We start from the raw sequence: 27,859 nt of genomic DNA, 5'->3' as shown, positions 1-27,859 counted from the left end.
CAAATAGAAGAAACTGCAGCAACCACAGGAAGATTCTCATGCTTCCAGTTTATTCAACAGAAAAGAGATTAGAAGATTGCCCATAGTGGCTTAGGTGCCAACTTTGTCCCTTAACGGTTTGTGAGTGGCAACATGAGGTAACATATGTTGTAGCAAATAGAAGAAAGGACAAGTGTTTTCCCTAGGATTTGCCACCAATGAAGCTCATTATCTTTGATTCATAACAGAATTTTTCATTTTTTTTTCTTTAAAGAGAGAGAAGAGATTTGTTAGAAGATATATTGAGTTAACAAATGGTTCCCATCAGCAAGTGTGAAGCCATTTTCAAAAAATGAAAAAAGCATATCTTAGAAACAGGACAATAGAGCTAGAAGACCAATTTCACCCATCTTGGGAGTACATTTCTACCTCAGTAATCAAACTCTCCCATTTTAGGGTTGTGCTCTGTCCATTAGGGGTAGCTGACATCTCTTTGGGGGGAACAGTGGCCTTTTCAAGAACCACAGTCTTCTCTATGGAAGTTTCCTTCTCACTGGGAGTCATAGTCTGAAGATAGACAAGAGTCGTATCCATCCCTGTAGGGGTTACAGACTGACGATCCATTGTTGCTATGGTCTCTTCCTCATCTGTCTGTGTCTGGGCTGTTACTGTCATCCCAGTGGTGGTCTTAGAAATCTCAGTGGTAGTCTTAGAAATCCCAGTGGTGGTCTTAGAAATCCCAGTGGTGGCCTTAGAAGTTCCAGTGGTGGCCTTAGAAATCCCAGTGGTGGCCTTAGAAATCCCAGTGGTGGCCTTAGAAATCCCAGTGGTGGCCTTAGAAACCCCAGTGGTGGCCTTAGAAATCCTGATGGTGGCCTTAGAAATCCCAGTGGTGGTCTTAGAAATCCCAGTGGTGGCCTTAGAAATCCCAGTGGTGGCCTTAGAAATCCTGATGGTGGCCTTAGAAATCCCAGTGGTGGTCTTAGAAATCCCAGTGGTGGTCTTAGAAATCCCAGTGGTGGTCTTAGAAATCCCAGTGGTGGTCTTAGAAATCCCAGTGGTGGTCTTAGAAATCCCGGTGATGGTCTTAGAAAAGAAGTCCAGTGTGGTCATAGTTTTTGTCTCAGGAGCCATAGTGTTACTTTCTGGAGTTACAGCATGCTTTGGAGGAGATGCTGTTCCTCCAGGGGTCATAAATCCACCACTAGGGATTGTAGTCATATTTTCATGCTTTCTGTGGACCTCAGTGACCATAGCCTCTCCTCCTGGGGGCAAAATCTTTATAGTATCAGTGGTTAACACCTCTGTCACGGCCAGATTCTCAGAGCCAGGTCCTGAGGCATTCACAGAGGATGTAAACCAAAATTGTGGCAACGGGGTTGAGTTGGATTCTGGAGAAAAATCATCAGAAAAAAATAGGTAAGATTTCTACCTCTTCCTTCCTTTCTTCTTAATTCCCAACAACACTAAATCCACTCCAAAGCTGAGGAACAGGATTCAAAAATCCTTCATTGAAGGATTTCATGATTTAATTCCCAGAGGGGGGAGATAAAAATCCCACTACACAAACTCTCTGTTCCCTTACTCTAAGGTGTTAGTGGCCCAAACTGTGGGTCCTCTGTGGATTTTCTGCATTTGGGCCCTAATTCAAGGAAGGTTCTTAGTTGCCTATGTTTAAAGCCTCATTTTAAACCTCCTACAGTACTATTGTTCAAGGCCTGATTTGCTGTTGACACCTCAAAGAGAAGCTGTCAGTATACCACATTGAAGGTGTCAGAAACAAAGCAGAGGTCAGGAGAGTCTAGACAGCAAATTGTAAACAATTAGATTAGAGCCAGTATAAGGGTTTGGCCTGACTGATCCTCAGTCCTGAATCTCTAAGGGATTTCAGGTCTTACATGCAATCTCCTAACTGCCAGGGTGTGTGTGTGTGTATGTGTGTGTATGTGTGTGTATTTGTGTGTATGTGTTTGTATTATGTGTATGTATGTTTAAATATACATGTATCCCTTTTCTAGTCCCTTGAACATGAAATGAGAAGGAAAAATAGAAATGAAAATTAACTATGAAACAGTATATTCATCCAATTCTCATTTAGTTCTTATAATAGTGTCCTGAGTCTAAGACTATTTCAGTTTTTAGATGAAGCAAAGAAAGCTCAAAGAGGTCAAATTTGGTTGGCCTTAAAGTTTGCTATCTTCCTTCAATGTCAAATCAAAGAAGTTAGACCTGGTAGACTAGATCCACCAGAGTCTGGTTTTGTGACTTACAACTCTGACTTCCAGGTCTAGTTACTTACCTGCCTGCACCAAGAGCACATTCAATATATGGACAAGAGGAAAAGGGCCATTGCCACAGAAAGTGCCCCTGACATCATCCATATCCAGTGTCCACACCATGGCCCCCCCAAAATGCTCTCTTTTCACATACATTGCCTGTAAAAGTAACAGTCAGTTACTAACAACATCTAGTCTGGTACAGGAGACAAAACAGAAGATGAGCAACCCTGTAGAAGGCAATGAAGGAGGGCAGGTATGATTATAATCTGCATGGAGTCTACCATCTACTTCTCATTAGCTGTAGAGCCATAGAAATTTTATATGACTCTTATCTTTCTTGGTCACCTCATTCAAGAAAACTAAATAATATTTTAAATACTTTGAGGGCCAAAAGAATGCCTACACACAACTGTAATAAGGTTTACTGGGTTTCCTGTGGTCAGTTTGGGTTTTGGTTTTTTGAGTTGTTTTGTTGTTGTTATTATTGTTGTTCTTGTTCTTGATCTTGCTCTTGTTTTGGTTTAGTTTGGTTCACTTTGAAGTTTTATTGTTGTTTTTTAATCTGAAAACAAATTATTTATAGTAAATCAAGAAGCCAGACTGCACCTTGAATTAGTTCCCCTACCCTAGTTAACTAACAGGCAGTGTGAGGAGCTGGAAAGATTGTGTGATTGTTAAGAGTACCTGCTGCTCTGACAGAGGACCCAGGTTTGGTTCCCAGCACCTCCATGGTGGCTCAGAACCATCTGTAACTCCAGTTGTAGAGGAAATGACAGTCTCTTCTAACCTTCAAGAGCACTACTACTGGTGCACACACATACATGCAGAATAAATCATATGCATAAAATAAATAAAGCAAGAAATTTAAGGCACTGTGACAAATGGATGCTTTCCTGCATGTACATGGGTTTGTGCCACAGAACAGACTGGATGTTATGAAATGGGAACATCAGACAAGCGGCTAAATTACCTGGTGTGCCCCTCCACAAAGAGAAAGCCAAACTCTTCACTGGAATGAACCTTCCATTCTGTTTATGTGTAAACTGTGGGGGAGAGTGGTGATGGAGGGAGGTAATGGTTTTGGGGTCCTGAGAGATTCCTGTTTCCTTGCTAACTGGCTTGCCCATGCAGAAGCACTAAAACATTTAAAGTAGTTCCGTGCCAATAATCACCTAAAGGTTTCTTTCTGCTCTGATATTCTTTCACAAAATGCTTTAATCATCTCCTCACCAGGCTTATGTCCTCTATTGGCTCTAGCTCAGCAAGGTACAGTAATGTCCCACAATGCAAGTCCACTCTCTGCTGCTGGTCCCAGGGCTTCCCCATAGCACATAAGTACAAGCAGGTGAGAACTTCAATCTGATGTTCTGAGTCTCATATATTTAAGTTCATCTGATTTGCTATTTATATTGAGCCATCTTTTCTGTGTCTTCCATTCCCAAACTAGAGCAAGGTCCTACTAGCCAAAGCCTTGCCTTCTACTTGAGTTATGCATGATGCACACAGTGAAACACCATTAGTGCCCCACTATCTCTACTGCTTTTTACCCCAAGCTGTTTTCCAAAGAATAGTCAACACCTGCCACTTCTATTGCTTACAAAAGAACTATTAATTCTCTCTACTCCTAAGCCCCAATATCCACCACTTGTCAATACTCACAATCTACCACTCATCCAAAACACTTGGTCCTGACAATCATTATCATATGCCTGGATCCTTCCTTGTCCCTTAGAGTTTCCAAACTTACAATTTTTTATAGCAAGTTCACATGCGAGAAAACACACTAAAATTAGACTTTTTGAAATACCTACTGAATGTAGGATAAACCAAGAATTACCATTTATTAAGTATCTCAAAATTTCCAAAGGAATGGCAGATTTGGGGATAACCAGACCATGAAACATCTTAAAATCGCTATGAAAACCTGCCAGATACAGGCCAGGGATATGGCTCAGTTGGTAAAATATCTGCTCTGTAAGCCTGAGGACCTGAGTTTGATCTCCAGAGCCCACATTTAATAAGCCAAGTATAGCAGGGTAATCTCAACACTGGGGAGGTAGAGACAGGAAAAACCCTGGGGCTTGCTAACCAACCAAATTAGCTGAATCTATGAACTTCAGGTTCACAAAAAATAATAATAAGATGAAGAGAAATTAAGAAAGACACATGACACCAGTTCCTCTCACCTCATCTTGTGTGTGCATACACACACACACACACACACACACACACACACAAACACCTGGCAGACTCAATTTTATTTATACCACTTATACTGGGGAAAAGGAATGATCAGTTGGGCTCCAAAATCTTCCAAATTACAAGTCACATACCAACTCAGAAACTCCCCTTAAAGCAGTATTTTAAATCCTCCACAGAAATACTCGGTCCCACCCAAATTTTCCTTTAAACCTGTGACAGGATTTCTATCTATCCTAGTGAGCCTCTCTCAAAAGTTATTTCCTCCTCCTGCTCCCACCTCCCTCTGGAAGCCTTGAACTTGTCCTAATCCCTGCTACCTATCAGTGATATTTATAGATGTTTGGTATGATATACATGTGTGTGCATGATCATGGGCACACACACAGGCAGAGAGAGAGAGAGAGAGAGAGAGAGAGAGAGAGAGAGAGAGAGAGAGAGAGAGAGAGAGGAAGAAGAAGAGGAGGAGGAGGAGGAGGAGGAGGAAGAAGAAGAAGAAGAAGAAGAAGAAGAAGAAGAAGAAGAAGAAGAAGAAGAAGAAGAAGAAGAAGACGACGACGAAGAAGATGAAGACGAAGACGAAGACGAAGACGAAGAAGAAGAAGAAGGAAATCTCATCAAAGCTAATGAGACTCTGAATACCAGAACAGGAAAGAGGAAAGAACAAGTGTCTTACCTTGTAACTGAAACTGATGGTGTCATCGTAACCAAGCCACTCCTTCCCCTTAAAAGCATATGGGACATACTGATAATCAATCCAGTGCTTTTTTGCTCTCTGGACAAAGGAACAAACCTGCCAGGAAGACACACGTGAGTTCCATGAAATGCCCTGAAGAGAAGCACTAGGAGATACACTTGCTTCTTCACACAGGAGGTAGGATTCAGGAAAAGCTTCTCACCAGGACCTGAAACAGGAAACCAAAGAGGGAGCAAAAGAAACTGTCCACAAAGGACTTCCTGTACATTCAGACTTGGTCCCTTCTGTTACATAACCCTTACTCTAGTGTCCATCGTAAAAACAAAAATTAATTACTTTTTATAAAGAGATAGAAAAGTGAGTGACATTCACCAGAAACAAAGTCAAGCACAACAACACTAAGACAAATAAAGGTCACTATCTAGCTATCCCTTGAACTTCTAGTACATTTAAAGATCTTGGAGGCAGGACAAAATGGGTTGTCACAACCCACCATGCTCCTGAATACCTACCAAACTCCCAGCATTGTGCTAGAAACTGAATGTTACAGAGAAGTACAGGTGCTCAAGCTGTGTGTCAGAAGTTAACATCGGTGCCATTCCCTGTGATGCCTCTTCTTGTTGCTACTGTGGCTGGGTTGTTAGCTGTTTGGATGGTTGGTTGGTTGGTTGGTTCGTTACACCTCAAAGGTTTTGTACATTGAAGTTTCTTTAGTCCATCATGCCCTTAAAAAACATTCTTTCAACTATGACACCATGAACAACCATGCTTCATGAGATTAGCAGGAAAATATCTCCCACGATCCAATGCAAAGCAGAGCAGCTTGTTTGCACTTGCAGCATCTCCACTCCTCCTAAGGGGGAGGGGGCTATAACTCTCCACCTGGCACCCTGCTGTCCTCTGCTAACCCCCAATATTCCCTGTGCTTCCAAGTCTGCTCAGACTTTACCTGCCCCACCACCCTATGCTTTTATTGACTCCTCCAACCATTCATTCCCCAACCAGTAGACAGAGCTCTCTAATCTCATCATCACCTCATAGTAAGCCAAGAAGCCAGCCTGCTTGGTGTACTTCCCAGGAGATGCTGGTCCCATTGAGGCAGCCTGCAATCCATTCGTAGATTCTTTGAGGAGGTGAAAGGTACGTCCATAGGTGGGGAAACCCATTATAAGCTTATCTGTGGGTGTCCCAAGCTTTCTCCAGTAATTCATAGCATATGCCTGTAGGTGGGAAGAAGATAGCCTCACCAATGGCCTGGGCTCAATGATGGAAACGTGGATCACCTGAGACCTTTCCTTTTCTTACCGAAGATTTAGAGTCTTCAGGAAGGGAGAACAGAGGACTATTGTGTCCTGTAAACTTTTCCCAGCTTCCATGTAAGTCATAAGACAAAACATTAATGAAATCCAAACGTCTATAAGAAACAGAGGAGATACAACTCATATCATCATAGCACTATTCAGCTAAGTAGCTGTAAGTTGGTCATCAAAGTTTCTTGCGCTTATGAACCTGCCTAGGCTATGTCAATCTCTTTGAGATGGAATGAATCGTTGACTAGAAATAGCTGTGCATCAAGCTCCATGTATCCCAGGACCACATGTAGAGGTAGAAAGAACTCAGACAGAAAAAGGATTACGTGCAGGGCAGGCTTGACGCAGTGCTCTCAGAGGTCTTCCTTGACCATCACGAATCAAAGCTCAGTACCAACCCATAAGAGTAAAAGATGTTTGTTAAGTAACCACTGGCACCCACACTTTCATAATCATAATGACAATATGTTAACTAAGCATGTATCACGCCATAATGTAAGGGTTTATACTGGTTATCTAATTTAATCTGGTCAATGCCATAAATAAATAGTTTCGCTCTCTCCCTCCCTTCTTTCTGTTTTTCATGACAGTGTCTCATTATATAACTGAGGTGGACCTAGAACTTACTATGTAACTCAGGCTAATCTCAAACTCATGCTCCTCTTTCCTCTACCTCCCTGATGCTGTCATTACAGACAAGAATTCAATATCATATCCAACCAACTTTGTACATTTTAAAGTTAAATAATTAGAAACTCAGATTTACAAATTCTCTAAAAGTCACCCAGTTAGATAAAGGCAGCTCTCCCCTCTCTCCCTCTCTCTCCCTCTCTCTCTCTCTCTTTCTCTCTCTCTCTCTCTCTCTCTCTCTCTCTCTCTCTCTCTCTCTCTCTCTCTCTCTATATATGTATATATATATACATATACATGTATGTGTGTATATATATGTGCGTGTGTGTATGTGTGTGTGCACACACATACATCAGTGTTACCTGGCAACACAACACTAATGAGCCCTCTTCCCTGTTGTGTCTCTCCTTTCCTCCCACATTAAAACGCCTCTCCCTTGTGCAATTCTCCTCTCTTTTTCTGCATCAACCTTGGTTTCTTCATTTTTAAATACCTGATTGTGATTCAAGAAAATTAATCCAGAGCCAGCATGTGTAAGAAGATCGATAACCTACCAATTTTTGTTTGTTTTGTTAATGCTTGCAAAAAAGATGTGCTCTGTAATGTATGAGTGGCCATTCCCTTGGCACTTGTCATCTGCCCTCTGGCATTATTATCTAATAATAATTGCATATAATATGTCCATTCCTGTGTTCAGAGGAGGAAGAGGTCAGGCCCATGACGTTCTCTACCTGTGCATTCCAGCAATGGGCCATGAAGAAGGCTCTATCTACGGCAATGGCGTTATAAGCCAGTAGTACAACACCAAGTTCTGATTTTTAAATGAAACCCCCAGGGGCGGATAAAATACCATTCCTATCCACACCTCATTAGCTCCTTACCCTACTCCTCAACTCACCCTAGAACCTCACTAACATGGAGACAAGCAAATGGTAGAACCATGCTAGAACCACTCTGGAGCAACAGCCACTCACCTTCCTAAAAGGAGCGCATCATAAGATGTGTGGATGACGTATGGGATGCCAGAGACAGCAGCCGACAGCAGCAGCCGTGGATGCTGGGTGAGCAGGGCCTCCCTCTCAAAGGCAAACTGGAGCTCCTAAGAAGAGAGACACAGAAAAACAAACCAGCCAGGGAGAAAGCCTCATCCAGAAATTGCTTAAGCTCTTTAAGTCAGGTCTGGGACAGAGAGAGAACACAGGCTCTGCCCAAGTTTATGAGAAAGACAGACACATACCAACATGGTACTTGAGTTAACAGAGGGAAAGAAAACGGGCTTCGAACTCCAAAACCAGACTGGCACTTCCTGAGCAAAGCCAGGAAGCTTCAAAGACAAAGTGTCCCTTTAGGCTACAGAGCTGGGGCAAGATCCAGATGCAGACAAAAGCAGCCTCAGAGCAACTGCTCCACAACTATGTGACCCAGTGCCTCCAGGGAATGTCAGTAAAAGAACATTCTGTTCCTTTCTCCTGCCTCAACCTTGTGTTACCTTTCTGCTATTCACCCACCCTGAAGGAGAAGTAGGACCATTTGCTTATTGGCCTTACTTCAATTAAGAAGAGAAAATTCCACCGGTCACGTGGGGGGCTGCCTCGTAGTCCAGGGTACAAGAAGAAAAGGTCAAGACCATCAAAGCCATGTATCCTCAGAAAGGATATAACTGAATCAATAAACTTTTCACGGTTGGCAAGTGTGGACAGCATACTGGTGAACCTGCAGGGAGGGCAGTGTAAGGCAAAATGCAGTGTCTTCAAAACCACAGCATCCCCTGAGGCCCGAGCAGAGTCCCCTATCTAGAAGCTTGGTTGGCACAAGAGGCAAAGTGCTCTCAAGAGCAACTCCCTCCCATGGCTCTTTTCTTCATTGGCTTGTTTGATTTGTTTGTTTGCTCTCCTTTGCACAGCAAAACACTTCGGAATAATTCTTGCTTCTTGGAGCTGAACTTTAAGCAAATCTAGATTAGTCTTGTGAAAAATGATTATAAAGTAACTAGACCTAGAGACTAAAAATGGACCTGGGTACCATTGTCTATAAGCCATCAGTCAGCTGGGCCCTCTTGAGGGGTGAGGACACCTGGAAGAAACCTTTCAAATTATTTAGTACTTGTGAATCTTGCTTTCTTTTCCTAATAAATTAAAATACAGCCACACCACAGGAAATCATTCATATACACATATCCATATACACATATCCACATACATGACATCTCACTTGGCTTTAGACTCACAGCAAGTCAGAGGAGCAAAGATGAAGTCTGGGGTTAGACAGAGCTAGTTGTCAGTCACCTCACACTTAGAATCCTCCATCCCACCTGGAGGTCTCTCACAAGGGGCATCCTATACTCACCAGACTGTCAGGTCTCCCTCCACAGCCAGAAAGCAGGCTCTGCCCCAGACCTTAGCTAGGAAGCAAGGAAACTTTCCTTGTGAAAATATGAAGGTGCTTTCTCATTTCCCTATTGTATTTTGGATGGGAGGCACTAATAAGAGCAGCCACTGAATGAGGGACATGTGCAGTGAGTCCCTGCAATAGCACCAAAATACCATCTATTGTTGCTTCTTAATCTCCAGCACAGCCATCGCCACATAGAAAATGGAAGGTATCGGGGCCTGTGAGGTTTAGGGGTTATTCTTCTTGTCCTTTATAAGACTTCTCTTTTCAGAGACAAAACTCCTGCCTCCAACAAAAAGAGTTAGAGATTCGTTTGTAGGTGCCCCATTTTACCTGTTACTTGTTTCTGGCTCTAAGTTTCACATCAGATGTCTATTTTCCTTGGTATTTCTTCCTATGGGTTTGTAGCTTCAAGTGGCCTTGTGTTTTGTTTTATTTTGCTTTGCTTCATTTTGTTTTGTTTTGTTTTGTTTTGTTTTGTATGTGTTTTCAGATGGTGCTAAAGGTCAGACCCAGGATCTTTGTTATGTTCAGTAAGTGCTCTGCCACTATGCTACACTCCCGGCCCTCAATGTGTCCTATTGTCTCTCATGTCTCCCTGTCCCTTTTCTTACCACATATGGGACCTTCTTTTCCAAAATCCTATGACCCTCTGGGGAAAGGAGTCCCTTGAATGCAGGACTTGAGAAAGTACCAATATGGGCTTTGCTGTCCTTATATCCAAGCTGGCTTTTCCACACAACCCTGGGGAACACACACACACACACACACACACACACACCATTATTCTCACTTCCATCTTGCTCTAACTCCCAGAGAAAAGACAACAGAATAGCTCACCGTGATGTGCCGAAGTTCCACCCTCCAATGGACAGCAGTGTTTTCAACTCCCTGTTCCTGGAACGTAGGTGAGAAAGTGGGTAAGCAGGTTTCTACTCTATGGACACCTTCAGTCACTGCTCCTTTTTCTTTTTCTTTTCCTTTTCCTTTCTGGGAAAACCATGGGAAAAGGAGTAGGGGATATGAAAAGAATAGGAGAAGGTATGTGGGGAAGATCACAGTAGAAAAGAAAATAAAGAAGACTAATCAATCCAAAGACCACTACATCTCTGAGCACCAAGACTATACAAAGGCCTAAACTTCTTCACTTCCCCCTAATTTTTCCAGAAAAGAAAGAAAAGTCTAGAATATTTCTAGCCACTTGTTTACTTCCTCAACAAATATTCATTGAGTAATGATTATGTGCCTTTAAGTGCCTGAAACACAACAGCAAATACACAGACCAGCATCCCACTCACTGGGGGGCTTGACCTGCCCATCACTCTGTTAATATTAATAACAAACCTTCCCTTGGCCAGAGGAGGAGCCCACAGGTGCCAGACAGGAAACACTTCAGCACCTCCTGAGCCTCAGCTTCTTTGTGTAGTCAATGACCTAACTATTCCGTGTTCAGAGAGCTCTCCTGGGAAGAAAACTCACAGCCTGGCAGTTTCAAGAGGCAAGAGGTAACAAAAACATTTGTTGAGTATTTGTGATTCTCAGGACCTCTTTGAAGCACATCAGCAGCGTGAACGCCTCACAACTGGGCTCAAAGGGTAAGCCAAAGCTTCCCAGGAGAGAGGAGTGTGAAGACATCCAGGAAGAAGCAAGACTAACTACCAAGTCATCGAGGCAAGAAGCAGCTCAGGGGGGCTGGGGAACTGGTCAGTGGAGAGCTCTTAAGTTGGAAGTACTCAGATCCCCATTTGAGAGAAAAATAGAATTAGAAAAATCAGGAAAATTTAAGAGTATTAAGAGAAATGAGATTAATTTCCTTCTAGCTATAAAGTCTGAGAACTCAAGCACACATCTAACATACCTCTCCTTGAGCTTGTTGAACTCTGGGTAGAGAACATTCTCATCCTGGAGATTCTTGGCAACAATCTGATTGTTTCTCATTGAGGCAAAGGCAAATATCAGATGTGTACAAAGAAAGGGGTCCAGGTCATGGGGCATGATGGAGGCAGGGCCTGGCCGACTATGTCCCCAATTGGTGAAATAGCACACCAATTTATAGGCAGTACCTGGCAAGAAGAGCAAGTTTTAATCAGAGAAGATCATGGGGCAAGAAAAGAACCCAGCTTCTGAGCAATAGAGTGAGCTAACAAGCCTAATCAGAAACCAGGCCACTATAACAGCCTCCATATCCCCCACAAACATACACCAAAGCTGCTTATGCATGCTCCCAGACATCTTGACCTTGCTGCTGAGGCTCCGGAGAAGAAACAATGCCTTGAGAGTCTAGATCCTGGCACATACTGATACATACAAACAGCAAGTAACCAGAGTCCTGTGTTGAATTGTTACTGGATCAATAACCTCTGACCAAGGAGCCATGATAGACAGAGGTCCGGGAGATGCTGAATGGAGATTTCCTAGACAGAGAATCTCCCTGGCTCTGGAGGAGAGGTGGTTTCCTTACCATCGTTGTGTTTCATCAGAAGAACCAGCCCTGCAGGAAATGAAGAAACTCATATACACGCACTCAGTGTGCATGCTCCACACACCTGCCAGTTAGTAAGTGCCCCCTCCAGTTCAGCATCATGTACACATGCAGACACACAAATGGAGACATGCATCAGTCACTGGTTTCCTGTCCACCAGAGCTAACAGAGTGGAACTAGTCTAAGCTCCTTTTTCTAAGATCATCACATGCTACCTGTACATGTTTTGCATAGGGGCAATGGTGGTTAGAAGTGTAAGCTAAACCTCTCAGCCAGTAAGTCTCAATTCTGACTACAGATTCAAAAGTACGCGCACACGCGCACACACACACACACACACACACACACACACACACACAAAGTGTGCACATCATAACCCTCTCCTCAGAAGTTTCCAATTAACTGGTCCAAGATGAAGCCCAAGCTTGAAAACCACCAGGTTGGAGAACTACTGCCCAGCTCCTTCCTCCACGAGTGCCTTTAATTATTTTCTATCCCACATTCACCTAATCCAGGCTCCCTAAGCCCCAGGTGTCTCAGCTGGGCACCAGAGAAATGACAAACTGATAGCTCCTGGACTGTGTCATTGCTAGGATCTGTCATACGCACCAGCCAACAGCAGCAGCCTCCCCATCTCAACTGCCTGGCAGCTATGGGGATGGAGCTCAAGCCTCTTTAATAGGAGCTGGGCCATGTGCAGTGAGGGGGACAGCTACACATACACACCAGGCCAGAAACAATGACTCAAGAGTCACAATGACCTCAGACAATTTGCACTCCCTCTCCAGAACAGCTGTAGTTCTCATGGCCAACAAAGCAATATCCCTGGCCTGACACTAGCAGGGAGTAAGTGTTCACCACAGGCTATAACAAAGGGAAATACAGTGTCCCTGAGACGTGTCTGGCAATCGGTCCCCTTTCCTGGCATCCAGCTCCCCACAATTGAGGTGGAGGAGACCTACCACACAATGAGCTCTGTGTATACAAGATTATCAGGAAAACAGGGTATCAGAAAGTTTCAAAGCTTCCACTTTGGATTAAGGCTTTTTGCTACTATTTAGGAAGTTTTATAATTTTGAATGAGTTACTGAGGCCCTAAGTTTCCACACATTAAAAGAAAGCCTGTTTCCCATAAATAGCTCATTCTTACTTCAAAGGAATTTATGAAAACTAGAGAGACCATGTGAAAACTATGGTTTGCATATAAAATAAGTTAAATTACAGATGTCATTAGAAAGTCGCCCAAAGGAGCAGGATGCTCAAAAGCAAACACTGACACTTGTGTGAGCAAGTGTAGTAAACACACTAAAGCAGCAGGTTTTCCACACAATATAGAGTTCAGACCCAGTGTCTATTGGGCAAACATACAAGACCTGAGGTGACCTGAGCCTCGGATATACGAGTAAGATTATTCATACCCAAGAACCAATTTCAAAGAAACACAACAATAATGAAAAGGTTTTTTAAAAGTGTAAATCAGATAGCTAGCTTTGATTCATTGGTTTTCTTTCTCCGTTTCGGATGGTCTCAGACTGTGTGGTCTCCCTCTCAGAGACAGATGCCCCTGCACATGGATTAATAGGAGGTGCCGAGCAGATCTCAGTGCCATGGAGGATCCATGGAAACCACAGTGCCCCAGTGTCAAATCTGTTGAATATTTGTCCTTCATTTATGGGAGGAAATAAGCAAGAAACTCATAATTTTTAAACCAGTAGTTTATTTGGGTATCAAAGAACAAGGACAAAAGGTATAAAACATGGTGGTGTGTGCAAGTGCATGTGTGAGTGTGTGTGCGTGTGTGTTGCAGTGAGGAAGAATGGGCTTTATTGTCGAACAGACTCCAGAGCTCCATCCTGGACTGTATCATCCCTGGGGCCCCTTGTGTCCCATCTATTTTCATGTACTTTCCATTCCTAGGGCTACTTTTAACCTAAGAGAATCAAGAGAGTCTCCCAAGGCCAACAAAAGTCAGGATTGGCAACACCTTGTAGCACTGGTTTAATGACCCCTGATGCTTTTTCACTCTAATGACCATCTTCCCTTGCTTCCCAGTCACTATTCCCGTGCTCCAGTTCTTGTTATTGGGTCTGTGCCTTTGCAACCTGATCTATAAACTATTGGTACTACAGTTGATTTCTGGAGCATCAGTCTTGGCAGGCTCCCTCTACCTCATAGCCTGAGACTCTGCTGGTTTTCTTTTAAAACCTTTATATGAAATGTTGCTCTCTGCTTCTGAGCCTTTCTGCATGACTGAGATGGCCCATTACACTGCTGCCAGGGCACTAGCTCTCGGTGTAATTTGCTTGCCAAGCTGTACTTGACCTCTCCACATGCTCAGAGGTATATGGTGCTAAGAAAGCCAACACAGACAATAGATACAAGGAATGACCTCTAATTCAGAGGTGACTGACCATACCCCTAAGCTGGCACCTCTGATTCTGTATGCATAGTGGTTGATAAGAGTCACATTAAATGGGGATTGCACTGAAAATTAATGTGCTCTGTCTGTCCATCTATTTGTTCACAATCTTATTCCTTCAGTTCTTGGGGGAAGAAACAGCCAATGACTATGTCACACGTCTACTGGCATTTATAAAGTATTTCTTAGCATTTAGCCTATTTTTATGGGGGAAATACTAATGTATCTTATTTGGCTAACTAAAACTTTCTCCAAAGTATCATGACCCCTCTCATATTTCATTAAACTAATGGAGTTAAAGGGAGGGACACAAATGTGTAGTGCTTTGGTTTCAGCAAAATATTTGACCTAAACTTTCGAGGCATTGTGGATAAATTGTGGAAGCATGCTTAAATCAGCTGTGTGAATGATACAAAATTCTGAAGAAAATTGACATTTCTTCTCCATTTTTGTAGCTGCAGTTTAGACAGGAACAATTCTGGGTCAGAATTTTTGACTGAGGGTGACCAGCACAACTTGGGATCCATCTCAAGGTGAAGCTTCAAGGCCTGACACTATTACTAATGCTGTGGTGTGCTTATGGACAGGAGCCTAGCATGGTTGTCCTCTGAGAGGCCCAACAAGCAGCTGACTGGGACAGATGCAGATACTTATACCCAACCTTTGGACTGACGCCAGGGACCCATGGATGAATTAGGGAAAGGCTGGAAAAAGCTGAGGAGAGCGACCCCTTAGGAAGATCAGCAGTCTCCCTCCACTAACCTGAGATCTCTCACTGAGCCACCAACGAGGTGCATACACAAGCTGGTCCGAGGCAGATATATATGCACATATGCGCACGTATATCAGTACTGTTGGGTCTAGCCTCAGTAGAAGACATGCCTAACCCTCAAGAGACTTGAAGCCTCAGGGAATGGGGAGGCCTCTTGGGAGTTGGGGGACATCCCCTTGGAGACAGTGTGGGGAGAAGGAATGGGATGAGGAACTGTGGTAGAGGGAACTGGGAGGCAGGAAACGGCTGAACTGTAAAAAATATAATAATAATGCCATCAGTAAAAAAAGAATATTGACCTTTCACAGTAAACCTGAATGAGCATTTTTTTAGCCAATGACCTCATGTTTAAACTGGTCTGTTTCCCAGTATTTGTTATAAAAGATGATTGTTGGTTAAGCATGAAGAATGTTACCTACTGTTATCATATAAGCAATGTTTTCACAGATCGTGTTCCGTTTCTTACTGCCGTTTTGAGAGTACATCGCTGCTCCTTAAGACTTCTACAACACTGAATTTTAACATTAAGTCAGTTGTTTCAGGTTTCTTGTTTTTTGAGATGGGCCCCCTACCTAGGCTGATGATATGAGCTCTTAACTGATGTATCCAGGACCACTTCTGTAGCTACAGGTTCAAAAGTCATCTACCTTTGGAATGAGACTCCCAGCTTACTAAGGCTGGCCAGTGCCAAATGATTTCTGATAAATTATAAGTGTAGAACTGAAGCTAATCTAGCATGTAATGTGAAATGTGCAATTTTCATTGCATTGCTGAGAATCCACTATAGACAATTACTACTAGGATGTAACTTTTTCATTTGAAACTAATTCTTAATGCTTTCAGCACAATGCCTCCAAAATGACAAGCTTGTCTAACATCACAGGGACAAGCGAGTGAGTTTTCAAACAATATTGGCTGGCTCCCACCAGAACTGTATGTTAGGAAGTAAACTCTACTTACTGAGCCATTGAATTTTGACAGCTCATTCCTTACACAGAGAATGGCAGAATATCAAAGTAATCCACAGTAAGTGGTGGACCACACGAAAAGCATAATCAAAAACTGTAGGACCATGCATTGTGTTCATTGTAACTTAGAAGTTATTCCTCCCCTTCAGAAGCGTATTCCTTCTTCACTCGTTGGGGTACCTTGTCCTATGTCACGCAATAAAAACATCTACACTTCCTCACAGAAGTCTAAAATCTCACAAGGAAATTTGTTTGGATGCTCAACAGTGGCCTACTTACCTTGCTTACTATCCTATTTTTCCTATTTCCAATACTGTATAGACTAGACATGAAGTTCTTGAGATGATGTTTGAGACTGGAGATTGCTTACCCTTTCCCCAACAAAAGCAATTTCCTAGTTCTAAATTCCCTATCCCCAGCCCCCAACATTATCCATATTGGCAACAAGCAACTCAATATAAATACTGATTAGATCCAAATTGTATTTAGCTTCTTCCACACGTGGATTCTGTTAAATGCCCTAAGCCTTCACAATAGACACACATTAAAGAATGTCTTTTTCTATTCACATTTACTTCATGGGCTCAAAACTAAACCAAACAACTAACAAAACACAAAGAAAATACAAGACATTATGCATTGTCCAAATACGTACCTTTTTAAAACCAGAGCTCTATACTATGTGAAGTTGATGGGTTTTAGAAGGCCTCTTTCTGATTATCCTGTCCTTCCTTATATATTACATAAATATAGATGTCACAAGCAGTTTTGAGTTTGGGTACCTTTTACATTTTATTCATGTGCATACATGTGGGCAGAAGATGACTTGCAGAGTTAATAGTCCTTTCACTGTCAGTCCCAGGGACTGAACTCAGCTCATCAGGTTTGATGGCCAGCACTTTTACTCACTGAACAATCTCCTGAACCTCACTGGGTACTTTTGAAGCCATGACAGTGAACCACAAGAAACATTCATATAGTTCTTCACTAAAGAACCAGGGGCTACCTGTTCTACAGAGTGAGATACCTAGAACACCAGTAACATCTGTCGTCACCTGAGACTATACAGATCTTCAGTGTTTCTTGTCCCAAACACTCACCACTCTAGAACAAGTCTCAAACCTTAGCTGGCCAGAGGTCAGTTTAATAGTAGTGATGCTAAGAATAACAAATCTAAGGTAATGCGTTTACTCTTGTTCAGACATCTGAACAATTAACACTAATGTGAAGAAAACTAATGCTTTTCAACGATCAAAATGGCCCTAGTGTTCCCTCACTGAAGAGTGAAGTGCTGGAACTAGTCTCCAGATGATGACCTGCTACAACTCATATTCCTGATTATTTGAGGTCTTTTACCTTGTATGCCATAGTATACAATAATCTAAAAGTATGCCTGTCATTACTTGTGGCTTTGACCAAGTTGGACGTCTGTGGCAACTATTAATCAATGTGGATTGGATTACTTTTGCCAATACAGACCTAAATGGAAACATTTAAGATTTGTATGTGCAGGGCTGAAGAGATGGCTCAGTGGTTAAGAACACTGACTGTTCTTCCAGAGGTCCTGAGTTCAATTCCCAGCAACCACATGGTGGCTCACAACCATTTGTAATGGGATCTGGTGCCCTCTTCTGGTGTCTCTGAAGAGAGCAATAGTGGTGTATTCATATACATAAATAAATCTGTAAAAAAGAAATTTGTATGTGCTTGTGGCTCTGGAATCAAACATGGGTTTTCTAGAAGAACAGCAAACATTCTTCTCTACCCCACTCTTAATGAAGAGTAACACACTCTTCAAAACCTCAGTTCTCTTCTTTGGTGTCATTTTAGCCATTCTAACAAACTTTACTCATTCCTTTCACGTCTTAAGCCTCAAAAGCAGGCTTCCCTAAGTGACACAAAGCACAAGTTTTATCTCTGAGAAACAGAAACTGACTCTACCTATCTTATGCCTTCCTTGTAACTTAGTTAACAATGGAAGTCCTTACTTCTACATAGTCCCTAACCCAGGTGACCTTGACTGCAAACTCTCAAGTTTTTTTTTTTTTTTTTTTTTTTGGTTTTTCGAGACAGGGTTTCTCTGTGTAGTCCTGGCTATCCTGGAACTCACTCTGTAGACCAGGCTGGCCTCGAACTCAGAAATCCGCCTGCCTCTGCCTCCCAAGTGCTGGGATTAAAGGCGTGCGCCACCACCGCCCGGCTCAAGTGTTTTACTCAAGAGTAATCACAACAGAGGTTCATGACTGGCAATAGAATGGAGACTCATAGTCCTTCGGGGTGCCCATTTTATGTGTTTTTCCTAAACCAAAGTTGGAAAGGTCCAGGAAGATCAGTTACTGATCCATCTCTAATGGACTGGAATACCGTAGAACACAGACAGTGGGCAGTAAGACTGACAGTCCGGTGACTCACCGAAGCTGAGCAGGTGATGTAATAAACAACAGCTTTGGGAAGGAATATCCACGATAAAGGTCTTTATTTCACCTTTCAGTATTTCTGACAGCTTCCCTGATGCTGAATCTCAAATCTTAGGAGTCCAAAAATACAGCACTCAGACTTCAGACCTCCAGAGGAAGGAACCCAGATCAGTCCTCAGGGTATTTTTAGGTGGGAAAAATGACAGATTTCTCTGTAACTATCCATGTCAATTTTCTCACTTCACCGAAACACTTTTAAGTGCTCCATCATCCCTAAAACTTTTCTGTGAAATCTAGGACAGGAAACACTCATCTCTCATACACAACACCAAGGAAGGAAAGGGTGAGCAAGCACTACACTGCAAGGACCAAACTTATTCACCCAGAAAATGGATTTGATTCAGTTTAACAGGGATTTGTACAAAACTGTTATGTCTTCTCAAGATACACTGGACTACACTTTTGTATATGGAAGTAATTCCCATAATAGTGAATTAAACTCTATATAAAAATAAGTTACGCACCTCTGAGTAGTGTGAAGTATTCCCAAGAATCTAAGGGATACCCACATTCCATATCCCTAACAACATAGCCAATTCCCAGACATGGGAAGCATAAAACCCTCTGGTCACTTGACAGGCTAAAGAGCATTGCTTTGGGAAAGCTGAAGGATAATTTTCTCCAAACTATACACAGCACTCACACATGTATAATCACACATACATCCATTTATAAAGGACGCTTCTTCCTACGAGTCACTATGGGATGCACCCTCCCTCAGGCTGAGAATCTGCCTAGTTACTGCACGGGACTAAGGAGTGAACATGCTCTACAAGGCTCCTGTGCTCACAAATGCAAGGCAGGGGCAAGCGAGTAGGCGCTTGCAGACAGAGGGCTTGTTTCGTTTCTTTTCTGAAATCCATTCTACTCCACAACACTGTCAGGTCCAGGGGCTGGGAGAGGCTCTAACGGCACAACATGGTGGATGACCTGATGGTCCCAGCCAACTGTAGTAAGAAGGGAGTGATTGAGTGGAGACCATGTAGCATCTCTCACAAAGTCTCTGTGGGCTCGACTTCTAAACCTAGAACAAAAGGAGGGGAAATGAGTTGTGGTAAGACAGAAGGTGAAAACCCAGGAGGAAAAGAAAACCTATAACATACTTATAACACATTTTTTGAAACAGTTCATCATCTATACAGCCCCATCACAGCCAGTGGAAGTTAGATTACCCAATCCAGTCTACTTTCCTAGGTGAAGACATAGTGGACAGTACAAGGAAGCAATAATGTCCAGAGTCAACAGGAAATTATGGCACAGACACATACCCAGGTCTCCCATCCAGTGCCTTTTACTCTACAGCACGTTCCACTACTCAGAAGTGGTTTCCTACACGAAGCTGGAATGCTAGCCAGACAGCCTACAATGAGACAGCTTCCAGCACTAAGTCTTGCAGGCACATAGTTGTAAATAGAGAGAATTTGGGGGGAGTTGGTGGGGGATCTCTGCAGACAAAGATGAAGAATTGTCTTTATACTTGTTTTTAATAATGTGTAAGTGTGTCTCCATGTGGGTGTGTGTGCATCTGAATGCAGATGCCCACAGAAGCCAGAGGCATCATATGCCTTGGATCTAGAATTATAGACAGCTATGAGCAGACTGATGTGGTTGCTAAGAACAAAAAGAAGTATTTTTAACTGCTGAGTCATTTCTCCAGACCCAACAAAAGAAGAATTCTACATGCATGCTCCTGAAAACCTGCTGGCCCACTGGTCTTGATCCCAGATTCCTGACCACAGGATTCTACTTCAAACTTACACCTCAGAAAAGCTTGAATCCAGCACAGCAAGTGAACAGTCTTCACTGAGAGAAGCCAGGAAGGGGACACTACGAGAGGACACAAAGGGAAGAGACGATGAAGCCCATAGATTCCACAACCAAAATCTAACAGGGCCAGCCCAGACCCCACTGTAAACTAAGCCAGGGGAGAAGGCATCCTGATGCCCACTTTGGGTTTAGGTCTTAATAGCATTACACTTCAAAGGAAAGGCAAGGAAAATGGAACACAGCCAGTGCTCAGAGAAACCATGCTGGTAACCAACCAGCCCAATGGGTCCCTCTCTACATTAGCAATTACCTATACTCACAGACTCTGAGCAGGAATGAGATTACATCTCAGGTCTTTTCAAACTATACAAACCAAATAAAGACTATATTGACAAGCTTAGGAAAGCCAAGTTAGAAGACTGCCCCATCTAAGGACCAATGTAAGCAGCTGATGCTTTGCCAAATAGATACAGCCTGTATCATTCCATTCCTACTCATTCACCACTGTCCCCAACCATCCCTTCCAGGTTCCTAGTGACAAACAGTACCTGTGTGGAGAGAATACCAGTCTGGTGACACACTGGGAGTGCACAGCTGAGCTGAGGGTACAGCTTGCATTCTTGGTGTCCACAAGGGAGATAGATCCATTCTCGTCACCTGTAGAAAAAATACACACAGTCACAGTGGTTCAGAATTCACACTTTGGGCTACGCATAGTAGCACACACCTTTAACCCTAGTATGTGGGAGGCAAAGGCAGAAGGATCTCTGAGTTCAAGGTCAGCCTGGTCTACATATAAAGTTCTAAGACAACCCAAACTTCATACAGACACTGTCTTGAGGAAGAAAATAACAAAAACCATAGTCTTTGATGTGAACCAGACCTGGATTTGAATGAATCCTAGTTTCTCAAGATGTAGACAACAGTTTCCTTTGTGATGTAGAATCAGTCAGTCACCATGTGACTGTGACAATTACTAGAAAAAGTATTTTATCCAGTACTTTAACTACAAACTCTTACCATATGCAGTCACCCCATAGCAGAACATAATCCCCTAGTAGCAAGCGCTTGCTCCATGGCTCACTGATTTCTAATCATGCCCAGAATAAAGGAGCTGAACAATGAGGAAGCAAACCCACTAGGAAAGAATGATGTTCTCCAAAGCCAACTAAAAGCCGCATAATTCATGCAGTGCCTAAGTGTGCTGACAGGAGCACCGACTCCACGAAGGCAGTAAGTAGCACTTTGTCATCCTCCCCATTCCCAGAGTCGGTATGTCATGCTGCCTTACCAAAAACAAAGACTTCACTCTGCTGAGGATGCCAAGCCAGGGAGGTAGGGAGGTAGCCAGAGGCATTGCAGCCTGGACGGAAGAAAACGAAGACTTAGAACAAAGGTCACAGCCTAGAAGAAGCTGTCTTCCAAGAGACTAAGTCCTGGGAACACTTTCACTGGGTTTCTTAAATACTTCTAGAGCAGTCCTGAGCCTCACAACCTGTAGCTACCCACCCATCCCACCATCTCCTATACACAATTAAAAGCACAAGGCATAAAAATAACAACCCTAGTCCTTTTGTCCAGCTGTCTGCAGAGTAAACTACCCACACAGAAGCTAACCCTTACTCTGTGTTCAGCAAAGTCTCAGTGAGATAGAAAATGGTGTCGTTCTGTCAGAGGGTAGGCATCTAAGAGCTCTGCTGTGACTGTGGGCAGCACATTGGCTCCCCTTACCACTTCCTCCTCCTCCTCACCATGGGTCTCAGACTCACCCATCTGTGATGCCGGCTTGGGACAGCGGGTATCCCAGAGCAAAATCCTACTGTCCTAGAAAAAGGAATAGAGAAAGAATTTCACAAACCAAAACAACATCTCTCCAGTCTCCAGAGCAGGGATTTGGGCCTATTAAAGGTTAGCTACAGGTGGGAAGAAGCCACTGGATCTCACCTCACTACATGAAAGAAACACAGAGTCTTTGTGGGGAGAGGCAGCAACACAGGTGACCTGTCCTGCGTGAGCTGTAAAGGAGAAACATGGCAGAGAAAAGGGAATGTAAGAAACAAGCTGGCTTCATCAGATAATTTAATAAACATTTTGACAGATTATAAACCAGAACAATCAGAGTAAAAGTTAATAGTTATAAAACCGGAAAAGGCTAGCAGAAATAATGAAGTGGTAAAGACAATGAAGTTCGATTACAGGCTTAGTAAGAAGAGGGAAGGAGTTTGCAGCATAGATGCTGTGAAGGAAGAGGCTTACTCTAGAACAATGTCCTTATTAACAGAACACATACCTCAAGTATGAAATACTTGAGAGTCCTGGTGCTACGTTCCAAGTGAGTTTTCTAGAATACTTTCCCCCCTTTAAGTGTGTTTTATACTTTCCTGTAAGACTGAACTTGCCTGTGCTTTCCCATCACACGTCTCCCACCCTATAGGCTGAGCTCATTCGAATGTACCTCCTTTCCAGCCCAGGTCTTCCCATGCCAGGGTTCAGAGCCTGAAAACCTGAGGCTCTCAAACTAAGAGCCAAAGAGCAAAGGGACACCTGCAAAAACTCAGTGAATGAAGTGAAGCTGTCTCGGTCATGCCACAAATACCAGGGTGGCTCTGTGGCTGCCTCTCTGTTTCTAACAGTGAACTGAAAAACAAAATGGTTGTTTCACTAAAGATATAACCAAATGGCTTGTCTGTATTAACAAACCAAGTTGGACTTTATTTTAAAACAAAGTGAAATCTAATGCTAACAGTACAAATAAATTGGTTTTTGTCACTATTTGTTAAGTTTCTATAAATAGGTAACCGACTTTAAAAAAAAAACATACTTAGAAACTTAGAAAAAAATAATATGCCAACACATGATATGCTAAAAAAGTTAAATTCTTGGCAACTACCTAATTTTTAAAAAAATATTCATTTATGAAATGTATGTGTACACATGTGCTACAGCATGTATGTGGAGGTCAGAGAAAAGCTTGTAGGAGTCAGACTCTTCCACCAAGTGGGTTCTAAAGCTCAAACACAGGTCTCCAGGTTTGGTGGCAAGTACCTTTACCCACCAACCAAGGCATCTCACTTGCTCCACTGAAATTTTTTTGTTAAACAATTTTAAAATGTACAGTCAGGCATAGCTTTAAATTCTTTTGGGCAGTCTACATCCAATGAATGAATGAATGTCACCAATTAGCTAGAGGCTAAAGGAATCACTGAGGTCATTTAGCTAGGCCTTGCAGAGTAGCCAGAAGGGTTCTGCATTTAGGACTAAATCCCTTACCACCCTCCTCTCGCTCTAGTATCCATCTTTATGAACTCAAAGTTCGTAAAGAACTGCTACCAAACTAAACTCAACTCCGAGTTCTGCTCATGAAGCAAAGCCGAAGGGACAATAAAGTGATGAAAGCCCCAAACAGACATTTTATAGAGTTAGATTCAAAAGCCTTGGGAAGGAGATGGCTCAGTCAGTAAAGTACTATCCACACCAGCATGAAGACCTGAATTCAACCACAGAACTCTTATAAATAAGCCAAGTATGGTAGCACTTGCTTGTAATCCTAGCACCGCAGAGGAAGAGACAACTGAATCCTTGTGGCTCCCTGGCTCCCTGTCCTAGTCAGAGAATCAGTCTCAAAAAACAAAGTAAACATCTCCAAAGCTGACCTTTGGCCTCCACATGCACACACATATCCACACATATCCACAAGGTGTTATCCTCTGAGAGGAGCAAGGCTCTACTGTATCTGGATTAAGCTGGTGCACAGCTGTCATAAGGCTTGGATGCTGACAAGAAAGTAGGATCTTGATCTGCAGGCTACAAGAAAGCAATGAAGAACCAAGAGTCAGACACTGCAGTGAAGACATGAATGTGACTCTACTGCTAAAGCCTGATGGTACATGGAAGGTAAGAAATGGACAGGAAGACCGAACAGAACCTGACAAACCCTAATGGAAATGGTTCCCACAGGCTCATCTACTGAAAATGTTTGGCTCCCACTGGAGGACTATTTAGGAAGAATTTCGAGGTGTGGTCGTGTGGGGGAGGTGTACTGGGGATGGACTTTGAGGTTTCAAAAGCCCACACCAAGCCCAGTCTTGCTATCCTTCTCCACATGCTTGTGAATTAGAATATAAGCTCTTAGCTACCACTCCAGCACCCGGCTCTGCCTACTGCCCCATGCTCCCTGCCAGGATAGTCATAAACCCTCTGAAACTGTAAGCAAGCCCTCAAATAAATGTTTTTTCCTATAAGTAACCGTGATCATGGTACTGTTTCACAGCAATAGAACAGAACAAAGATGCCCACATAGTCAAAAGGCTATGAAATTATCAACAGAAACAGAAGCACAGAGAAATGCACAGGAAGCAGATAATGGAACCTGACTGTAATTTTAGGGTAAGAAAAGATCAATCAAAAGAACCCAGACTGGCTATTATTATTAGCCAAACACGGTTCAAGTATCCCAAATTAGAAAATAAAAGATAACTATAGGCTGGACTGAACAATTACCTCGGTATGAATTCAGTGACATCTGTTGAGCCAGGTCCCAAATCTTGATGCTACAATGCAAAAAATAAATAGGAATATTGACCTGCAGTATCAACATTAAAATGTACTCAAACAACATGTCCCACATCTGTTTCCTAGACTCCTGCTGTTTTATTTACAATGCACTACCAAATCTCTTAGGAAACGGACATGCCATTACTCACTAGACTAAAAGCAGCCCAAAGCATTACATAATAAAATTAACAGGAGAGTAGGGATATCCACAGTAAGGATATCTAGAGACAGAACTAATGAAAGCAGGAACTCACCAGAAGTCTTTGCTACCACTGACGGCTTGTGTGCCAGAGCTCAGGACAGTGACAGTAGACACAATGTCATCATGCTCATACTTGCAGAACTTGCTGACTATAAGTGTCTCATTCTCATCTAGCTCCCACAATTCAACAGCACCTGTTGGGGACAGAGTGTGGTGACATGTAGGCGAGGGAAGCACAAGCCTAGGACTCAAACAGGAATTGTTACTGAGCTAACAAAAACTTGTTCCTGTAAGAGCAAAGTTCGCCTCTCTCCAGGGCTTAGCTAACTTCCAGAATGCTTGGTTTTATGTCGCCCTGCTGCTTTCCTAGCAGGCCAGATACCTGTGTGAGGAAAACGCCTACTAGAGATAGGGAAACAGATGTACAATCAATTCTCCCGCTTCCAGAGCAAATCCTGGGAAACTGGTTCCCGGGGTGACAAAGATGAAGCCTAAGATCACAGTTCAGTGAGGATGTCTCTTCCCAGTTATACAGACACGAGGAAATATTTGATTGGACTACTTGAATAAAATGCCTTGTAATATTTTTTAAAGATTTATATTATATCATCACGCTGTCATTGACACACCAGAAGAAGGCATCTGATTCAATTACAAATGGTTGTGAGTTACCATATGGTTGCTGGGAACTGAACTTATAACCTCTGGAAGAGCAGCCAGTGTTCTTCACTGCTAAACCATTTCCCCAGCCCTGCCTTGCAATACTCTAATGTGCAACTGTCAGGCTCCATCACTAATGTTCTTTTCAATTTTCATGCTCTACTTAACAAGAATGTATGTGTGATGGAAAGATGTTCTTATAAGTATGCAGGTGTTTTGTTTTGTATCTATTCACCAAGTGCATGCAGTGCCCATGGAGGCCAAAAGAGGGCACTGGCTCCCCTAAAACTAGAGTTACAAATGGTTGCCAGTGGAATGAGAGTGCCCAGTGTCCACTTCTGAAAATGCAGTCAACACTTATCACCATAGGGTCACCTCTCCAGACCCAAAATAAATCTATTTTATTTTAATCTTGAGACAGGGTTTCCCTACATACCTTTGGCTGGCCTGGTACTGGATATGCAGAACAGGCTGACCTCCAACTCAGAGCTCTGCCTCCTTCTGCTTAAAGGCAGCACCTACACCCAGCTCCCACCAACTTATAAATTCTGATTTTCTTTAATATGTTTAATTCTGAGAACTTCATACTCGCATACAATGTAGTTTGACTATATTCATACCCTAACTTGTCCAAGATTCACCCTCCATCTCCTCCCAACTTCATTTTTTTTCTTTTTTAATACCAAAGCCTGACACTCAAAGAAAGTGGAAATATGGATGTCCAGTGATAGAGTAGTTGCCTAGCAAGGTGGTTCACATTTACAGCACACACAACAACAGCAAAAGCATAGGAGGCCAGGCATGGTGGCACATGCCTTTAATTGCAGTACAGGGAAGAAATCTCTGTGAGTTCAAGGCCAGCCTGTCTACTTAATTCTGGGACAGTGAAACCCTACCTCTAAATAAAATGAAAATAGGCCGGGCAGTGATGGTGCACGCCTTTAATCCCAGCACTTGGGAGGCAGAGGCAGGCGGATCTCTGAGTTCGAGGCCAACCTGGTCTACAGAGTGAGTTCCAGGACAGCCAGGGCTACACAGAGAAACCCTGTCAAAACAAAACAAAAAAAGAAAGAAAGAAAATAAAACAGGTATCACCGTTTGTCTTCAGCACCACTTCTTAAATCAACCTGCAATCTATTTCTTATTTTGTGTGTGTGAACTGGACATTGGCCACCTGGCAGTTTAGAACCTCAGGGAGAAAAGAAAAATACCTTTTCCCATCCTAACTTTTACCCAAGTCTTCAATTTCAGGGGAGGGAGGTGACTCACCTGAATCAGAAGCCACTAGGATACCTTTGTCCCCCACCCAAGTGAGGTCCGCTACTCCAGCCTCGGTCTGGACACCAGCAGAACAGAAACCTTCGTTGGGAGCTGCACTAGGATCCTTGAAAAACCACAGAGAACCTGCCCAGCAGCGACCACTCAGGCTGGAGGCCCCGAGCAGAAGAGAACCATCTACGACGGAAAAAGGAAAAAGTTACAAGGTGTCCGATGGAAGGCTCGGCTTGTTTCTATGGTAACCTCCCAGAACCCGCGGCAGAACGAGCCTGGATCAGCGATCAGGTTTGTGGAGCTGCGCTGAAGCAGGGCCTGGACGCCAGGAATGGATCGGGAGTGCACACGGCGCTGGGAGGACTTGGGGGGATCAGTACTGGGAGAGGGGACCCGTGAGTGGGCAAAGGGTCTTCCAGGCCCGGGATCTCGGCTCACCAGACCGGTACCGTGCAGCCTCCAACTGCCGTTCCATGCATGCAGGCGCATTGGGGGGTAGGTTCCACTCGCGGGCCGCCGGGGGCACGAGAGGAGGTGGGGTATCCTTCCGCATCTCCACGATTCCAAATCGAAGCTGGACCCAAACTAGACGAGACCCTGACTCGGCGCCCGAGGAACACCACACGTGGTGCACCGCTGTGCATCCGCCCCTCTCCGAGGGATACGCTCTACATCTCGCGAGAATTACGTCTACACCTCCAACTCGCTTTCCGCTTGCTGTACCCGCAGCGGGATTTTTTTCCAGACTTTTTTTTTTTTTTTTTTTTTTTTTTTTTTTCCCTCTTCTCGCGATACACGGG

General features: G+C 43.3%; 2 protein-coding genes across 2 annotated transcripts; both read right to left on the bottom strand.

Annotated features, from left to right (window-relative positions):
- Nucleotides 1-29: 29 nt before the first annotated feature.
- Ovgp1 (oviductal glycoprotein 1) lies at nt 30-12,698 on the bottom strand. Its single transcript, XM_034500638.2, has 11 exons — nt 12,578-12,698; nt 11,947-11,976; nt 11,344-11,548; nt 10,326-10,382; nt 8,642-8,807; nt 8,069-8,193; nt 6,460-6,568; nt 6,189-6,374; nt 5,134-5,250; nt 2,279-2,414; nt 30-1,370 (listed from the first exon to the last, which is right to left on the bottom strand). Exons 1-11 carry the CDS (start codon nt 12,660-12,662, stop codon nt 382-384), a joined length of 2,205 nt encoding a protein of 734 aa, XP_034356529.1. The 5' UTR covers nt 12,663-12,698; the 3' UTR covers nt 30-381.
- Nucleotides 12,699-18,586: 5,888 nt separating this feature from the next.
- Nucleotides 18,587-27,799, bottom strand: Wdr77 (WD repeat domain 77). Its single transcript, XM_034500934.2, has 10 exons — nt 27,498-27,799; nt 27,057-27,242; nt 25,180-25,321; nt 24,872-24,921; nt 22,316-22,386; nt 22,141-22,195; nt 21,663-21,734; nt 20,920-21,028; nt 20,363-20,431; nt 18,587-19,628 (listed from the first exon to the last, which is right to left on the bottom strand). The coding sequence occupies exons 1-10, from the start codon at nt 27,610-27,612 to the stop codon at nt 19,469-19,471; spliced, it is 1,029 nt and encodes a 342-aa protein (XP_034356825.1). The 5' UTR covers nt 27,613-27,799; the 3' UTR covers nt 18,587-19,468.
- Between the last annotated feature and the right edge of the window lie 60 nt (nt 27,800-27,859).

This window comes from Arvicanthis niloticus, chromosome 4, assembly GCF_011762505.2.
Source record: "Arvicanthis niloticus isolate mArvNil1 chromosome 4, mArvNil1.pat.X, whole genome shotgun sequence".
Lineage (NCBI taxonomy): Eukaryota > Metazoa > Chordata > Mammalia > Rodentia > Muridae > Arvicanthis > Arvicanthis niloticus.
This window is presented reverse-complemented; position numbering and strand designations above follow the sequence as displayed.